We start from the raw sequence: 18,126 nt of genomic DNA, 5'->3' as shown, positions 1-18,126 counted from the left end.
TGTTTCCCATTGAGTGAAGAATGTGAACACATTGATTCTCACACTGTGGGATAGCCTGGTACAGTTTAAAAGAGTATGACAAAATATGAGCAAAAGAAACTAGTGAAATTTCACTAATTTCACTAGCAACTAGTAAATTTTCACTTTTCAGGGTTAAACTCTGAAAAGAATGCATTCTCCATTGCCCAGGATAAGATAATATTTGCCCACCCTAATCCCTGGTCACATCCTTCTCTGGCGTCGAGAGAGCTACACCAAGACCTTGCCTCTGGTTATTGGAGCGGCGTCAGGTCCTCTCAGGACTTTGTAGATTGCCATCTACTCTACAACACATACGGTACTTGCAAAATCATGCACAGCTGTAAACACATACACAGATCATGCAGTGTTAAGTCACCAGCCACCACGTAAGTATCTACTGCACTATAAGCTAAGACATACTATAATCTACATTTAGTGAAGCAAAACCTTCACACGACTCCTGAATGTCACACTAATGATTAGCTAAGAAAGGCTATGTTCCTATTGCTTCACTAAATTTAGGAAGTGAAGAACAACAGACGTTATACATTTAATCAGGAAAACTACCCCATGTCTAAACAGTCATAATGTCATAACCTTAGACTGTTTAATATGACCCAGTTCTAAGCATGCAATTTAACCGAAATTAAAATACTACATAAAAACATACAAAATGTATTAACAGTCACACCACCCAGCAGCAGCATATAAGTTCAGGAGATAAATTCACACCGTTCAAATCCATAAATCACTAAATATGGTACTAAATATTATATTTGTCAACATCAGTGTTATTTGGGTTGTGAATGACTTTACAGTGATCCTCTCCAGTTATGATCTACTCTTCATTGCTCTTGACCTTTCTTAACAAATCTGCTTACCTTCTTTCCAGTTAACAATCATCTTCAAAGTACTCCAGAGTCTTTCCATAAAAATGACAACCTGTTTTAATATATATTTGCTAGTTGTTGTAACAAGCTACTGTTTTCTACTGACTCTGCTTCTTCAAGAGGCTCAAGCAAATTTGTCTTAATTATATACAGTACTGTACCAGAATTCACACAAATCAAATTTATAATGGAACATTCAAATTTGCTAGTGTTTGCTTTGATCATGTGGGTCTCTTCCAATATAATCTAGGTCTAGTAGTTTTTGTGTCACTGAATTATTATAATTGAATTACTTGAGTTAGGTCATATTAAGCAATCACAGATAAATATAGTTTAAGTCAGAACAATTGATAACGTGCTTAACACAAGCTTGACATAAGCTGTTCTTCACCACCTTCATCTAGATAAAACCCCTCAATATGTAGACTGGTAAGCAGAGGCTAACAAGAGGTTCATCAGAGATAAAAACAGAAGTAGGACATTGAGAATATTTATATACAACTTTGAGAAGTTCTTCAGTTGCCCCCAGTGCCATTGGGGGCAACTGGGGGCAGTATCCTAACATGATATCCATGTTAGGATATTTCTAATTTGATTACTTCAGGAGACAGGTAGAGACAAAGGTCTAAGCTCATGAGTCTGCCAAATGATATAATTTGTCTGCAAAATAACAAGAGCACTGGCTTGTAGCAGGAACATTTAACTGTATGTGTAAACTAACCCTTAAATATGGACAGAGTGCAGGCATATACAGTATAAAAACTATACAAATGTATAATTTGAGAGAGAGAGAGAGTAAAAATGGTTGTCCCTAAATGTGGTTATGGTAAAAATTCTTTATAAAAATATCATAAAAGGAAAATGTATATTTTCTTCTCATACTGAAAAAAGTTGGCCTCTTATTCTCTATTCCTTGAAATTCTATTCTACATTAAATACTAGTATAATCTAATAGCAAAAGAGATTCTTATTTCATCTTGTAACTTCAATTTCTTTTAGCTGTTCAGATAAGGAATTACCTTCGTCTGGAGAGCTGTAATTTTATGGTCCTTCTCCTCCAAGTCACTGCGAAGTTCCTGTTCCAGGTGAGCTTTTGCCTGCTGCTCCAGCGCACATTGCTCCTTCAGCTCACTAACCTATGCATTACAAATCACACAAAGTTAGCATGTTAAAGGTGTCCTAAGCCCATTGTTGTAAAACAAACTGCAAAGCTCCACCACCAAGTGGTTGTAGGGTTACTGGTTAATATTTAAAAATACTTGCAAAACCCCTCACTGGTTCTTATTAGTGATCATCTTGGTAACACCAACAACAGATAAGTAAAGATAATTTCAACAAATACAATTTTACAATTCTCAATGAAAAAAATGATAATGACAAGTTATCCCAAGTGTAAGTGTTGAAAGGGTAGAACAAAGCCTAACTGACTATGTACTTGTGTAAACAAGTAAACTACCATATATCAAATATGCAGTATATATGATTCAGGTGATAAGTGGAATATCTTGAGAATTACTGAATAATACAATAGCAAAATTGGTCTCATTGTATTATTCAGTATGACAAGGAAAGGTTCATAAAGATTTTGAGGTTTTATGATTGAACTACTTTTGGTCATTCTGAATTGGATTGAATTGTCTCCTATGACCCCCCTAAAACCCTTCAAGGGATTCCGCATGAAACGTTTTAAAAGTTTTCTGTGGTATAAGTACCATAAAGTCGCAAAAAGTCACAACTGCATGATCCAGTCCTTTAGAGATTACCCTAGTGACCATCCAAATCAGCATAGAACAAAAAAGACAATTTAGAATGTGGGCACAGGAATGTAATGGGAGGAATTGCAGTAATTCCCTAATTGCATTTAGTAAGCACCAATTATCTTTATGATTTTTCTACCTCACATTGTTAACTGAATCATAATGAAATAGCATATACTGCACTGTACGTTTAACTCCAGTAAGCCATATTCTGATCTTGATACTAAATCACTGAATGTATAATGATCCATTTGAATATGAAATAAAATGCTCACCTGCTCATTATACTGTATATGTTTTCAAAACAATTCTATCGCCACAGCTCCTACTGACAATGAAGTAGAGCACTAACATAATATATAACATATCTTCTTGAGGTTATCTTGAGATGATTTCAGGACTTAGCATCCCTGCGGCCCGGTCCTCGATTAGGCCTCTTTTTTTTTTTTGTTACCCAACCCCAGAAAACAGCCCATAGCAGCTGTCTAACTCCCAGGTACCTATTTACTGCTAGGTGAACAGGAGCATCAGGGTGAAAGAAACTCTGCCCATTTGTTTCTGCCTCCACCGGGAATCGAGCCCAGAACCTCAGTTGAATCCCGAGTGCAGTCCACTCAGCTGTCAGGCCCACATATTACCAGTATTAGTGCAAAAAGTTAGCGCACACACACGCAATCAAGTGTAAGCACTGAAAACTACCTATAAATAAGAAGTTATTCACTTACTTTACGCAGAGCCTTGTCCTGTGTCTTCGTGAGTACATCACGCAATTTCTCGGACTCTTTTTCTTTATCTTTATACGCCCGAGCCAAGTCAGAGTACCTGCAACATTTATTTTCCCGCATGATTTCAAAACTGATCAGCATGAGTTATATGTTTGTATATAGATAACAAGATTATTAAAGTAACATAGTTAACATGCAAAACACTACCAACAAAAATGTATGCTAAGAATATCTATTAAAATAAGGTAAATATTAGCCATTTACAAAAGAATTTAAAATTAAAACAAATTTTTATTTACATATATATATTAAAAATAACATTATGCTATTTTACTTAATTCTATGAAAAAATATTAGTATGTATAGCCACTATTTACAGTATTATTATGTTTAGCAACTACATGTCAAGGACTCTCTGAATGCAACAACTGGACTACTTTGTTTTGTTTTGTTTTGGTATTTGTTGATATGCTAAACAGTACTGCACTGTTGTTGTGTTGATTTAGGGGCGACGACGATCGTGGGATCGGATGTGCCCGAGTACTGCACTGTTGTTGTGTTGATTTAGGGGCGACGACGATCGTGGGATCGGATGCGCCCGAGTACTGCACTGTTGTTGTGTTGATTTAGGGGCGACGACGATCGTGGGATCGGATGCGCCCGAGTACTGCACTGTTGTTGTGTTGATTTAGGGGCGACGACGATCGTGGGATCGGATGTGCCCGAGTACTGCACTGTTGTTGTGTTGATTTAGGGGCGACGACGATCGTGGGATCGGATGCGCCCGAGTACTGCACTGTTGTTGTGTTGATTTAGGGGCGACGACGATCGTGGGATCGGATGTGCCCGAGTACTGCACTGTTGTTGTGTTGATTTAGGGGCGACGACGATCGTGGGATCGGATGCGCCCGAGTACTGCACTGTTGTTGTGTTGATTTAGGGGCGACGACGATCGTGGGATCGGATGTGCCCGAGTACTGCACTGTTGTTGTGTTGATTTAGGGGCGACGACGATCGTGGGATCGGATGCGCCCGAGTACTGCACTGTGGAAGGTACCGAGTAGTGTGCTGTTCCCTTTGTTGATGAGCGCTCGGCCATCTGGCTCAACACATCACATGTTCTTGACCAGATCAAAATTTGCTGTAATACTCATTTATCTTGCTGTATGTGTTATCTGTTTTCTTTGTTTCTATAGTTGGATTTTCATATATTCATATAAAATATTAAATAAACTTCATGGTGTATTATGGTAGAAATGAGAACTGAGCAAGTGTCATTCAGAAGCATAAATCTACCTTTTCTTCAAGAAACCTGGAAGACGACTGAGAGCTCCTTGTTGTACCTAGTCATGGGGGTTGCCACTGAACACATTCACAAATAATTATAACTCCCCCCCCCCCCCCACACACACACACAAAATAAGAATTTTTGTATAGAAAATAATGTGTGTAAATTTGACGGGGGCAGTCACTGGTTTCTTTTTATCTTGCAAATTATGAAAAGTACACTTACAATTATCAGTTATCCTTCATTTTCTTTGGAGAGTATTGCCACACATTAAAGTATTTTTTAGAGCTATTTAGTTAATTTTCATATAAATTTTTTTTTATCCATTTTCTTTGTGGCGGACCAGATGAGCCCATTGACCGTTATACTGTACAGTACTGTTTAGTATTATCTCCTGTTCCTTCATGCCCATTAATAGTTATACAGAACAGAGGCTACAGTTAAGGATTGGCACCCAGTCAATCCTCCTCAGTCAGGATACAAACCCAGGCCAAAGCGCTCGCGAAGCTCTGTGCAAGTGCATTACAACTATGCCACGGGGACTGTATACAGTACAGTACTGTTTAATATTATCTCCTGTTCATTCATGTTCACTGTTACACAGCACTGTTTAGTATTTTCAAATGATTTGTTCTTTACCGGTAGATCTTTTAACAATAGCACCTAGTGCAACAAATATATAGGAAATATATATATATCAGTTTCATTAAGCAAATAATATATGGTGTTAGTATTCTAATCCTTAAGTACTATGGACACTGATCAAACTTGGCTTAAAACTTATGATGTACAGTAAATGAAAAGGAAGCCTTAGCATTATTTGAGTTCAGGTTTCCCAAAAGTCAATCTTTATCTTATACAGTATATCATTTTTTTTAACAATGATATAATGCATCATTATTAGTTTAACCAAACTAAAATCACACTACCAAATGAACTTTTTTTTTTTTTACAGCAAACAGGTTTGTGTTTTTTATCATAAGATTTGCCAAATCCACAAGAAACAAAAAGAATATAAATATGGCTAATTTACAAAGTATTAAATAACAGGAAAACAACACAAGCAATAACAACATTCATGCTACATGCTTACGTTACTAAGTTGGGAAAAAACATGCCAAAAACTCTCATAAGTTTGCTCTTACAGTTTCCATTACTATGCAGAATCATGTCAAGTCATGCAAGGTTCTCAGTGCAAATAGCAAGAGGCTGTAGTGATGTAGAGAACTCATAAGTGTTAGGTGCTTATTCCAACAGCTTATCCAGGCATAACCAGAAGACTGAGAAAGCTCAACAAAGGAGAGTAAACACACACCAACATATGAACAACCACACATCGTACCGGCCCTTGTACTTGTGATAGCGCTGACGCATCTTAAGGTACGCTTGATACACAGTGTCCTTGCTAAGCCGATCCACAACTGCTGTGTTACTACCATCCTCCCACTCACTTGAGGATTCCAAGTCACTCTGTTGAATACCAAAATTTAAAGAACAACTTCGTACCCAATCACTATAACAAATATGAGAACTTGAAAAATCAATTTTCTAACTTTTAAGTCAATAAATTCTAGCTTCAGTGTGCTGCCTAAATACCATAATTTTCACAGTAGCACATAACCTAGCATCAGGCCCTATTATTTCCCCATTTTTTCCAACAACACCAAGAGACTTGCGTGAGACACATTAATCGATCAATCTGATCACTGTTCCGCACTATAAAGGGCCTCCACCTCTCCTCCTACCCCCCTCCTCACTGTTTTCCATATGCCAACAAGAGTCATCAATAAAGGTAAGCTATAACTTGTACATACTATAGTACAAAATATGTGTGTATTACGTATGAAATGTATTTTGAAGTTAAAATTTTTGGGAGCTTGGAAAAGATTAATTCAATTTAATTTTGGAAAACAGGTTGCTAACCTAATCCCTCAACCTTTGTTTTGTACATTATACTTAGCTCATTGTACTACTTAGCGGTGGGCAGGGGATGCGTTACAGTCCTATGCTATTAGACACCCCATAACTTTTGGAACAAAAAATAACCAGCATTTTCAAAGATTGAACTACCATTACTTACTCACTCATCTCAATCCATTCAATATTTTGCTCAAGTTATTTTTTAGGGCATTAAAATATAAATAAATTACCTGTGGCATGCTAAAAGACACACCAGGAACTTCATATATGGGAAAAAGACCACTAGCATCGCTGACACAGGAGCCCGAGGAGTCCCTTCTGACTCTGTGCGCAGGACTGGTTGCCCCTATTAAAGTGGGGTCAAATGTTACTCCAGCTACCCCTTGCCCTTGACCAGGCCCCCTGCCAGGGTCAGCAGGAGCAAGAGACTCTGCATCGCTCAGGTCTACCAACTGAAATCCAGATTTGCTTGGGGAGCCTGAAAAATAAAAAGGGAATGCATCACCACATATGCCAGGCAGTGAGAGTAAAAGTACTGTACAGCTCTCTCAAAGTTGTCCACAAAAAAAAAAAAAAGTCCAAAAATGATCACTGTAAAGTGATCATTTATTGATGATTTTGATTTGATTTTATAGAGAGCCATCTCTGAGATAGGTTCAGGAAGCCACAAGGGGCTTCTCCCAGAAAAACAGTGCTCTTCAAAGTATGAAGCCATAAATACACACACACATTTTACTAGGAATCCCTCTCATAATTGTTCATAAAGCTGCTGGTATATAGAGAGATACTGACACATGCAAGCACAAGCCACAACTCACCCTCATGGCTGTCTTCATCAATGCTGAAGAGATCCTTGTTGTGTCCTGCTGGCCTAATATCTGAGATGTCCACCAGAAGCTGTCACAAGACACACAACACGAAGACATCTTAATTGTTATTTAAAATTCTCCGAGTACTAAAAAATAAAGACATTACAATTTGAATCAATCTGGCAAATGAGAGGGTTAGCAAGAGTTGCCTTGTGTGGAGGCAAGCTTTGCAGAAATATGAATATAACACTGTAGTCTAATTCACTACAGTAAGTCACTTTCCTTCCTCTCATCTCAACTTCAGTTGCATAAATTCCTCTTATATTTACACTTATTACATTAAATTCACACTTATTCATAAATTGATTGACCAATCCTAACATTTCACCATTCACATTTACAGTATTGCACTCCTAGAATTTCCTTTTCTCTTTACTTTTGTTCCCATTAATTTTCAACAGTCTTTTGTTACACACGTCAACAAAATTTTCAACTAGTCTTTATTAATCTCTATAATGCTCTGTTAAAACAACTGCATCATCTCCATTCATAAAATTTGACACACAAAACTACAATTACTCATATTAGGTCTGATTACCAGGTTCCCATTTTTCTGTAGTTTCTTATTTTGAAATCTCTCACAATTGGATGCATACCTACACTAATACAGTATCACAACAGTTATGCGTGATAATATTAACTCTTTCACATGCATTACTTCCAATACAAAACCTTTTCAAAACATTTCACACACCATCGACAACTCCATTATTGCTCACCACTCTCCATATTACTTCTTCATTAATTTTGTTAAATGCCCTCAGCACATGTTTTAAGTTTGTTAAGTTTTGCTTAAGTCTAGTACTGCTATCTTAGTTTAGTATTGCAGTCAGTTATTCAAATTCATGAGGTAATTTTATGAATAACTTTAATTATCAACGTTTATAAAGTACAGTACAGTATGTATATTTTATAAGTAGATAAATACATACCTCATCTTGCAGTGATCCTGTCTGGATGTCCTTCTTGTGTTCACCTGGTGAGGTCGCTGCCCCGCTGAATGGTGACAGCTGTTAAGAGGTTGTCCACATGATTACCTTCACTTTGTACATGAACACATGCTAAAAACCACAAGTTACATATATAATAACCACATTAGAAAATAATTCATGGCTGTAATTCAAAATACAATGTTCAACTTTGAACTGCTCATTTGGTAAAAAAAAACCTGTTGAATGTAATGAAAAGTCATTTTCTGGGCGAGCCCCGGAGGCTTCCTGGAGCTATTGGACTGATATGCGATATATTAGTCTAGGGCATTAGTCAACAGAGTTCAGCCTACCAAGAACCACGAGCCAGAACCTGGCCCCACTCAGAGGCACAGGTGGCTTGTGGTCCCCGATAAGCTGAACTCCATTGACTAATGCCCAAGACTAACACAGTACAGCATATCGCATATCAGTAATAGCTCCAGGGAGCCGAAAGGACGCCCCACAGAAAAATAAACCATCTTAAACCCTGAATATAGTATCGTGCCTCTTCAGCACCCAGGGGAATCTGCTTCAATATGGAATGACTCAATGAAAGGACAAAATTAAAAGATACTGTGCATTCTACATCCAAGTTTACCTGGGATATAGGTACCTGGGAGTTAGGTAATTGCTTTGGGGTTGCATCCTGAGAAGGGTCAGCAGTTCGACCAAGATGAAAGCCTAAAGTACAGTACTATATAATTTGCTGTTGTGCTAAAAAAGTTCACATTTTTTACTATTGAAATATGACAAGGACATGCCTAAAGGTGAAACAGTAACTATACCATCTAACCTAATCTGTCCTAGGACTAAACAAGCAATCCTAGGCCAATCACATGCCATTTCAGGATTAATTTAGGACTAAGCCTTGCTACACAAGCCCTAGAAAAGATCAGGTTTGGGTATTGCATTCTATCTTGTGCTCTCTACCAAATTAACACAGTAGTACCAAACATGGTTTTTCAAGTGCAACAATCCATTGTTGTACATTCCACCCAAATTACTGTAGTTACTACAGGCTGTGAATGACGGTTTTGTTTATTATATCTAATAAAGATGACATGTTAGGTCAAAATGAATCTAGTCACATGAATGTTGAATTAGGAGTCTATCCACATAACATCCTAGTATAACTACAACAAAGAGGTACATGATTACCACACATACATAAGTTAATATTTAACCCCATTTCTGATGCAATAACATTTATTTCTATTGCCACTGTATCTAAATAATATAAATGAGACTACCTGCAATGTGCATCCTATAAAAACAATAAGCAACTTATGAGACATCAAGAGATACAAAGGATACATACAAGTTGTTGGCTTTTAACTATAATACTCTCAGCCATGTCATGTTAACTGAAATAAAGTTGGGTTAATGCTAAGGCTAACCTTTATTTACACCTTCACCAGCTAAGGCCAATGCATATTCTTGGGTTAATGCTAAGGCTAACCTTTATTTACACCTTCACCAGTTAAGGCCAATGCATATTCTTGGGTTAATGCTAAGGCTAACCTTTATTTACACCTTCACCAGTTAAGGCCAATGCATATTGTCATCACTTCAGTCAATGAAATAAATTTTGCCATGTTGAATTAATCACATTGAAACACAGTAAGCATTATCATTACCAGTCCTAGATGCACAAACAAGTCTATCTTAAGATAGGGCTTTCACATAACTGGGTTTACACTCTCTTAACCATATTTATTGCCCTAAGAGTATTTCATGCACTCAAAACACGTACATACATCCAAACACCTAATAATTGTTCAAAAGTCTCTTCCGTCCCTTATTGTACTGAATACTATCAGGTTGTCCCAAATGTGCCCGAAACCTGGCACAGATTTAACACAAAATAGTTTCTTTAGAAAGCCATTTGTGTGGGTTTAAACTTATTTTAGCCTTCAATCTATCTATATCTATAAAACAGAATGTCTGTCTCTCTCCAGGATTAGAGGTCACACGCTTGGGGCTAGCCACATTCCACTTTCCAAGACGACACTAAAGGGGTATAGGAGTATCATAGGCCAGTCGGGATTGACCCCAGTGTCACATTTAAAAATATTAATATCAATAGTGACCTCACTGCAATTTTCATGAAGTTTGAAATACAGGTTGTGCTTTCCACTGAGTTATTTAGCACTTTTTTCAGTGGTTTGTAATATTAAATATTCTGAGAGATGGGGAGAGGGGGAGATAGGGAAGAAGAGAGCAGAAGAGGCGATAAGGAAGGAGAGGTGGATGGAATGGTAAGGAAGGAGAGAGGGGGATGTGATAGGGAAGGAAGTGGGGGAAGGGCGAGATAAGCAAGGAGAGGGGGGGTGGCAGAAAGGCGGAGAGAGGAGTAGAGAGGAGGAGAGAGGAGGAGAAAGGCGGAGAGAGGCGGAGAAAGGTGGAGAGAGTAGGAGGAGAAAGGTGGAGAGAGTAGGAGAAAGGTGGAGAGAGTAAGAGGAGAAAGGTGGAGAGAGTAGGAGAAAGGTGGAGAGAGTAGGAGGAGAAAGGTGGAGAGAGTAGGAGGAGAAAGGTGGAGAGAGGAGGATAGTAGAAGCGGGGGTGAAGAGTGGAGGAGGAATATGGGAGAAAGAGAGAAAGGTGGATAGGGGGAAAAGAGGGGGGGGGGATAGGGGAAGGGTAAAGGAGGGGGAGATTAGGAGAGAGAGAGAGGGAGGAGAGGGGGAGATGACCACATCACATTGTCCATGAAAGACTCCTGATCCGACAGCCCCAAATCCAGGAGAGGTGGATCGGTCGACCAACTACCCCTCAGGAGGTTGACCCAGAAAGGCCAGAAATCTTGGGACCAGGAGTGCTAAAATAGACGAACTACCAAAAAAAAAAAAAACCAGCTGGTGTGAATAACAGTCCCCTGTTCCTTGTGCATCTGTGAGTGGGGGCCACAGATTCTAAACTCTGGTCAACAGGATCCCCGCGACTGATGTGACACCAGCGGTGAGGAACCATTTTAGCAAAATAGCTTAAGGGTGCCCCCAAGGGACGCCTCGCAGAAAATATCAATGAATAACTTAAGAGCTGTCTAATTTCTTTCAAATAAAGCTCATAATAAGGCTAATAATCTAGGCTTTCTAATAGAAATAAAAACAATATTGAAAACAAATTATTCAGGGGGACTTTTCAAGTTTTCTAGGAACCGTATTTATTAAAGAAATAGTTAAGTTTTATACACTACTGTCTAAATTTTGTAGGAGCCAAACAGGAAAAGAAAATCCCAGAACCTCCACCAAAAGCAGAAAAGCATGAAACCTGGCCAGTTACTTGGGCCAGTGAAAGGAAGACATTCCTGGTTTGTATTAATACAACATTATACAAAATCTTAAAAAGGTACATACTAAATGCAAAGAAGGAAGATGATCAGTGTTTTTCCATTGCCCGACAAGATTAATAATTATTAAACTGACATAATATAACATTAATTTACCAACTTAATTTGATAACATTAATTATTAGATATATTAAAGTGATTTATGTACTGTAGTGTGATACATTATTAACCAAAGCTAAGCGCAGCAAACAAAAACACTGCTTAGCACTGCAAATAAAATAAAGCATAGCAAAATTATTATCAAGGAAATAGCAACTAAAACCAAAGCTAATATTATTCATTTTTTATTCTTCTAAAATGATTTATGGCATAAACATTGAAAAGAAGCATTGTATACCTGAATGCTCTTGAACAGCTTATCATTTATTTAAATTTATTTCAGAATTGTTTCAGAGAATAGGGGTATCACAAATCCTGATTAAACAGAGAAAATATGTAAAACCAAGGAAGTGGTAGAGTGGCAATGATAAACAATCATCCCACCAGATGGCAGCTCAGGTCCCCTAGAGGTTCAGCTGGCACTTAGCCCGCAAGATACACCCTATCCCAAAAGGAAAGAACTACAGTACATGGTAGGCAGAAAAAAAGAGTGTTCCATTATATTCAATGCCTGATTTCTAAGCTGGACTTTCTTCAGTAGGATCCCCAGTGCACATTCACAATGGTACTCCAGTGATAAAAAGTGCTTTGTTCAAAAAAACAGCCAGAAATAGCTTACCCATGGAGGAGGAAGCAGAAGACCACAGCTTGAACAAGAAGCAGAGTAATGGCTAGAAAGATGCCTGAGTACTGCACAAGCTCAGTGAGGACATGGAACATCCAACCGGATATGTGCAGCTAATATTTGGCTATATCATCGAAAATGATATAGAAAGAAAGAGATCCAGGCATGGTTCTGCATAGTAAACTGTCAGCAGAGGACCACAAAGAACATTGTATGAGGTGCCTATGCTATGCTTTCTAACTTCAAAATCACTTTTAAATATATGGCCAGTGAAATATTAAAAGAAATTGTTCATGACTTTTGCGAGACCAAAATTGAAACACACTATACACATTACTAAACTGGGAGAAAAGGAGATATGATCACCACATACAAAACAGTAACAGGAATTGACAAAATTGACAAAGAGGAATTCTTGAAAACTGCAACTTCAAAAACAAATGGGCATAGATCTATGCTTCCATAGCCAATGAAACGCAGATGCTGAATAAATATTATGAAATTCTCTTTTGCAAACAAGAGTGGCTGACAGTTGGAACAAGTGAGAAGGTAGTGGATGCCAAAAGTCAGTATCATACATACAATAAAGAGTACTGGGACGGCAGAACACCATAACCATAGCTCTCATCCTGTAACTACAGTTAGATAATTACACTCGAGCTAATTACTCCCCATATCACAACCAAATATAACGTCCCCGGATGATGGAGCTCACAGAGGCATCAATGACTCGTGCCCAGGGTGAGGACTCCATCCCAGTGACCTGGCCTCTCAGGGCTCAACTAAACACCACCAAACCTTGACAGAATGGAAAGAAGACATATGGGCAGAAGTATCTAGGTCTGATAATGTATCTGCTGTATTATAGGTGACTAATTTGACTAGAATAAACTGGACCAATAAATCAGGGAATGTAAAGGCATAAGAAATTTTAGAAATGGTTGATGATTGTTTTCTTAAACAATACATCATGGAGCCAACACAGGGGAAATAATATATTAGATTTGGTGCTGGCAAACAGTTAGATACTACAAAAATAAGTAATATTGAAATAGGGAGCATATTAGGGAACAGTGATCATAAGGATATCAGGTTAAATATAGCATGGAAAAGTTCTAAAAGAAAAAAAATGCTATTAGAGTACCCAGTTTTCTCTGGGCCAATTATACAGACCTTGGAGAGAGTAGATTCAACACACCTAAACATGAGTGGCAGGTGACATGTAATTCAAGAATATTCGTCACCTATGTTAATCTACCAGGTCTTGGTATTGGAAACTGTTTACAATATATTTAAATACATCTCAATCTGGTACACCAAACTAAACATATTTCAGGTTCTATTCCACCAGATTTCAGATAACTTGGTCTTATAAATTCAGAAAAAATGCTATAAGTAACAGATGACTGGTCCTAGAATTATTAAATTGTATAGCACACAATGAAAGACTTCACACACTTCCAAAGTTACTCAAACTCCAGCTGCATTAGCAATCAGTGATGCAGCCACATATGAATTTATATTACAAAACCCTGAGACCTATAATCATTTTTATTTAACATCCAGTTTAATCCAGGGTGCAATCTTGCAGGACAAATTTCTACTGACAGTGCTGGAGAAATGTACAGAACTGTACTGTACTTCAAAGAAGAATAGGCCTACTTTGCATAAAGTAAATGTGATAGACAAGCAAATTGAAAAAGGGAGATAAAAGAAATGCATATAGTGGTGTGGCTGCACAAAGTGAGTAAATATTATTGTAGCCTTGAGTGAATGTATTTTAAGTATAACACTGAGGTCTCAATAGTCTTAACAATTGTTAAAAAAAAACTTTTCTTTAATAACTCAATTTATGGAATTTACTAAGCTACATAGCATTTTGGATCATGCTAATACATTAACAGTATTGTCATTTTTTTTGTATTTTAATATATACAAAATTGTTAACAGCAGACCATAATGTTATACCCAATATACTCCCAATCACAGCAGCAATTAGTTACACCACCCAAAGCCTTGCAACCTGCAACTTCATCTATATGACAATCTTACATTCAACTGGCTCCCATCTTTAACGGCCTCAAGCCACTGATCCGTAGCTGACTTCTGTAAAGTAAGTGGGTGAGTTTTAGTATGCGAGCTTAGATGAACTCCACCAGTTAGCACACCTCCTCAAAGTAACTCTGCAGGCTACTCAACACCTGCGTAGCAAGTAGCAGCAGTCACACCTGCTACTTTTCATATCCTTAACCTCTTTCATAAATAATCTGGAACAAATCATTTTATATCAATATTAGTTTCCCCTAAAAATCCCAAGTACTGTAAATAAAATTTTTGCTGTAAAAACAAAAAATAAACACAAACACACTGCAGAAAGTTTTATATTTACCAAAATACTGTGTAACAAAATTCTATCTCTCATTTATACAATCTTTTTCAAAACACAAAATATTTATTTTCAATCATGCATTCTTTTTTACATAGGCTAGCCCTTTGATATCACTTATTCAACACAGTTCAGAGACGACCAGCCACACACCCGGAAACGACCGGGCACACAACCGGAACCGACCAGGCACACACCCGGAAACGACCGGGCACACAACCATGAGACTTTTTTGTGCACTGGTTACAGTATAAGATCTCAATTTTTTCAACTATTAATTGGTTGAAAATTGCTGGAAAAAATTAGGCGTAAATTTGTTAATCACGAGGATTCCCTTAGTTAAGTCATGTTATACATCTTTTACTAATTTATATCCTCAAGATGTAAACAAATAGCTTTTTATAAAAAAAAATTTTTTTTTTTTCTTTTATATTGCAGAACTATATGCTGTAATGTGTGTACATATGTAAAAGTGTGTTTACTAAAATTTTCAATATAAGACATGAAATTTTGTAAAACTGAGAACATTTAAAAAATATGGAATGTATGAAACTAAGTTTGGATTTTGGAGGTTGCACTACATCGCCTACACTACACTAATACGACCCCAGCTTTACTACCGTCTCAAACCCATAATATCAAAATCAGGAAATGATTACACCTGAAATCAAGGCTCGGCAGGACTAGCCACAAAGAGTCTCAAGTCCCCCCCCCATTTAACACCTCGTTCCTATTTTGATAATACAGACCTAATACAACCTTATCTAACCTCCCCTAACCCTTAGCTAACGCAACTCATACGTGTTGTATATCGTGGCTAGTATATAGGAGTTAGGAATGGGGTCGACTCGGGTTGGCCTCGATTCACACTTTCCCACCCACACCATAACCTGTCAATCACTTCACTCAACACGTTATGAATCCCTAAATCACATATTGTTTTTACTTGTATTATTCTCGAACATGACCTTTCTTGAATACATGATCTGTAGGAGAGTTGCCGTCAAGGGCGGCCACACTGCCAGCTGTCAAAACATGAACCAAAACATTGTGGCAGGGACCTGTGGTGGACATATTTGGCTGCCACAGTCCTTGTCTACCTGCGTCAGCTGCTGCACAGACTGTTGAACAGACACTGGCAATCTTAATGATGTCTGCTGCACTTCCTCCGTAATTTTGTCCCGCAATTTCTTTAACATATTGGCAAAATACGGCGAAATTCACACATATTTCACACTAATCTTTTTGGTCTTCCATTGGTCGGTTAGATTCCGAACTGAAGCCCATTGTCTCCTACTTGACACGCGTATAATATTATTCTGTTATATCATATATTTTACATTTACAATTACTTTCTTTAACCTGTTACATGATCGCTAGCATAATATATCAACACACTCTTGAAGAAAATATATTCTTGCTTTGACATAATAAGCATTCTCATATTTCATCAATATGAATTCAGTAATTGATTTATTTAAAACACAAGAATTTAAGTTGTATAACAATGTTTGAAATGTTTGGTATGTAGATTACGTTCTTCTGTGGAAACTAACACTCGTATAGCGTCTTGAACGTCTCAAAACTAACATTAGTTGAGGAATAGCAAGAATTAGAGAAAACTATATTAATTAACCTGAATTTACCTGAGGGCCACTAACACACTAGTGTTCTCGACGATGACAGGAAGCCGTCGGCTTGTTAAAGGCCCCTCTCCACTCCCCATTTGGCCTGATGATCTTTTCCAATTGGATTTTAAAGCTTAACAGAGTTTTTTTTTGTATTTACAGCTTCAGCGGGTAAGCGGTTCCATGGGTTAACCCAAATTCACCCTGTGGGTGAAAATGCATCTCCAGTTCTCAGTCGTATATTGTGGCTAGTTGAGATTGTGACGAGAATCTGGAATAGAGTAGTGGCCATTCTGGCAGGTCTTGTGCCAATCGTACATTAATAAAGAAAAGTAAAGCATAAATAAATAAATAAGATTTCTCTGGTGATGGTCTGGTTGTGGGAAGAGATTATATGTTCCTTAATGGAGCCCTGTTGCTTATGCATCGTTAATCGCCTGGAAAGAGATGTTGTTGTCTTGCCTATATACTGAGTTCTTTGAGGCTTACAGTCCCCAAGTGGGCATTTGAAGGCATAGACGACATTGGTCTCTTTCAAAGCGTTCTGCTTTGTGTCTGGAGAGTTTCTCATGAGTAGGCTGGCCGTTTTCTTGGTTTTATAGTAAATCGTCAATTGTATCTTCTGATTTTTGTCTGTAGGAATAACGTTTCTATTAACAATATCTTTCAGGACCCTTTCCTCTGTTTTATGAGCTGTGGAAAAGAAGTTCCTGTAAAATAGTCTAATAGGGGGTACAGGTGTTGTGTTAGTTGTCTCTTCAGAGGTTGCATGGCGTTTCACCTTCCTTCTTATGATGTCTTCAACGAAACCATTGGAGAAGCCGTTGTTGACTAGGACCTGCCTTACCCTACAGAGTTCTTTATCGCCTGGCCAGGGCCGCCAGCAGCCCTTGGGCCCGCCCCGGCAGCTCCCAATCTTTAATTTGGCACCTTGGTATACGCCTAACATGTATATATACACTGTCTGCCTGTCCCCCTACACAATGAGTTATTATTACCTATTATTTTATCATTTAATTTAAATATTAAATAAAATAATTTATTTAATTATTATAGTAAGTACTTAATAATTTAATAATAAGTAGTAAGTACAGCACATAAAAATCATTAAAAAGTACAGTTTAGTCATAGGAGATTCCCAGATTGGAATTCACTACCAAATTTCGATATATCCAAGTATTTTTAGTGTGAAATGCTGTTATTATATGCATAAATTGTTGTTTTAATAATATTATGCTTAACCACTTGGACTGGACGGTAGAGCGACGGTCTCGTTTCCTACAGGTCCGCGTTCAATTCCTGACCGCCCAAAAGGTTGGGCAAAATTCCTTTCCCCCGTTCCATCCCAAATCCGTATCCTGATCCCTTCCGAGCGCTATATAGTGGTAATGGCTTGGCGCTTTCACTTGATAGTTCTCCTACCCCCTTGAATAATATTACGAGAGCAGTATTTAGGGCTATTCATGCCCGTGCCACTTCTTGGGTGGCTTAATCTTCATCAGTCGAGAGCAGTACGTCCTAACCAAACGTGATATGATGACATCCTGAACAGTTGATAAATAAAAGTAATTGCGGAACTCAAGTTATCTAATACTTGT

General features: G+C 37.9%; 1 protein-coding gene across 6 annotated transcripts in view; it reads right to left on the bottom strand.

The window, feature by feature from the left end:
• LOC123745612 (golgin subfamily A member 4) overlaps nucleotides 1-16,178 on the bottom strand; it is an 86,181-nt gene extending 70,003 nt beyond the window's left edge. For 3 of the 6 annotated variants that reach the window (XR_011224305.1, XR_011224309.1, XR_011224306.1), the window contains exons 1-8: nucleotides 16,001-16,178; nucleotides 14,567-14,620; nucleotides 8,403-8,480; nucleotides 7,420-7,498; nucleotides 6,832-7,079; nucleotides 6,024-6,151; nucleotides 3,394-3,490; nucleotides 1,931-2,047 (exon numbers count right to left, since the gene is read on the bottom strand). Coding sequence is in view for 1 of the 6 variants with exons in the window: in XM_069312097.1 (XP_069168198.1) it covers nucleotides 1,931-2,047; nucleotides 3,394-3,490; nucleotides 5,997-6,151; nucleotides 6,832-7,079; nucleotides 7,420-7,498; nucleotides 8,403-8,480; nucleotides 14,567-14,620; nucleotides 16,001-16,099 (927 nt within the window). In the remaining 5 variants the exon portion in view is untranslated. Of the gene's footprint in view, nucleotides 1-1,930; nucleotides 2,048-3,393; nucleotides 3,491-5,996; nucleotides 6,152-6,831; nucleotides 7,080-7,419; nucleotides 7,499-8,402; nucleotides 8,481-14,566; nucleotides 14,621-16,000 lie in introns of all 6 variants that reach the window. The other 3 variants (XM_069312097.1, XR_011224308.1, XR_011224307.1) reach the window with 3 other exon arrangements.
• Nucleotides 16,179-18,126: the final 1,948 nt, after the last annotated feature.

The sequence above is a fragment of the Procambarus clarkii genome, chromosome 71 (genome assembly GCF_040958095.1).
Source record: "Procambarus clarkii isolate CNS0578487 chromosome 71, FALCON_Pclarkii_2.0, whole genome shotgun sequence".
Lineage (NCBI taxonomy): Eukaryota > Metazoa > Arthropoda > Malacostraca > Decapoda > Cambaridae > Procambarus > Procambarus clarkii.
Note: the sequence above shows the minus strand (reverse complement) of the source record. Positions and strands in the feature narration are given on the sequence as shown.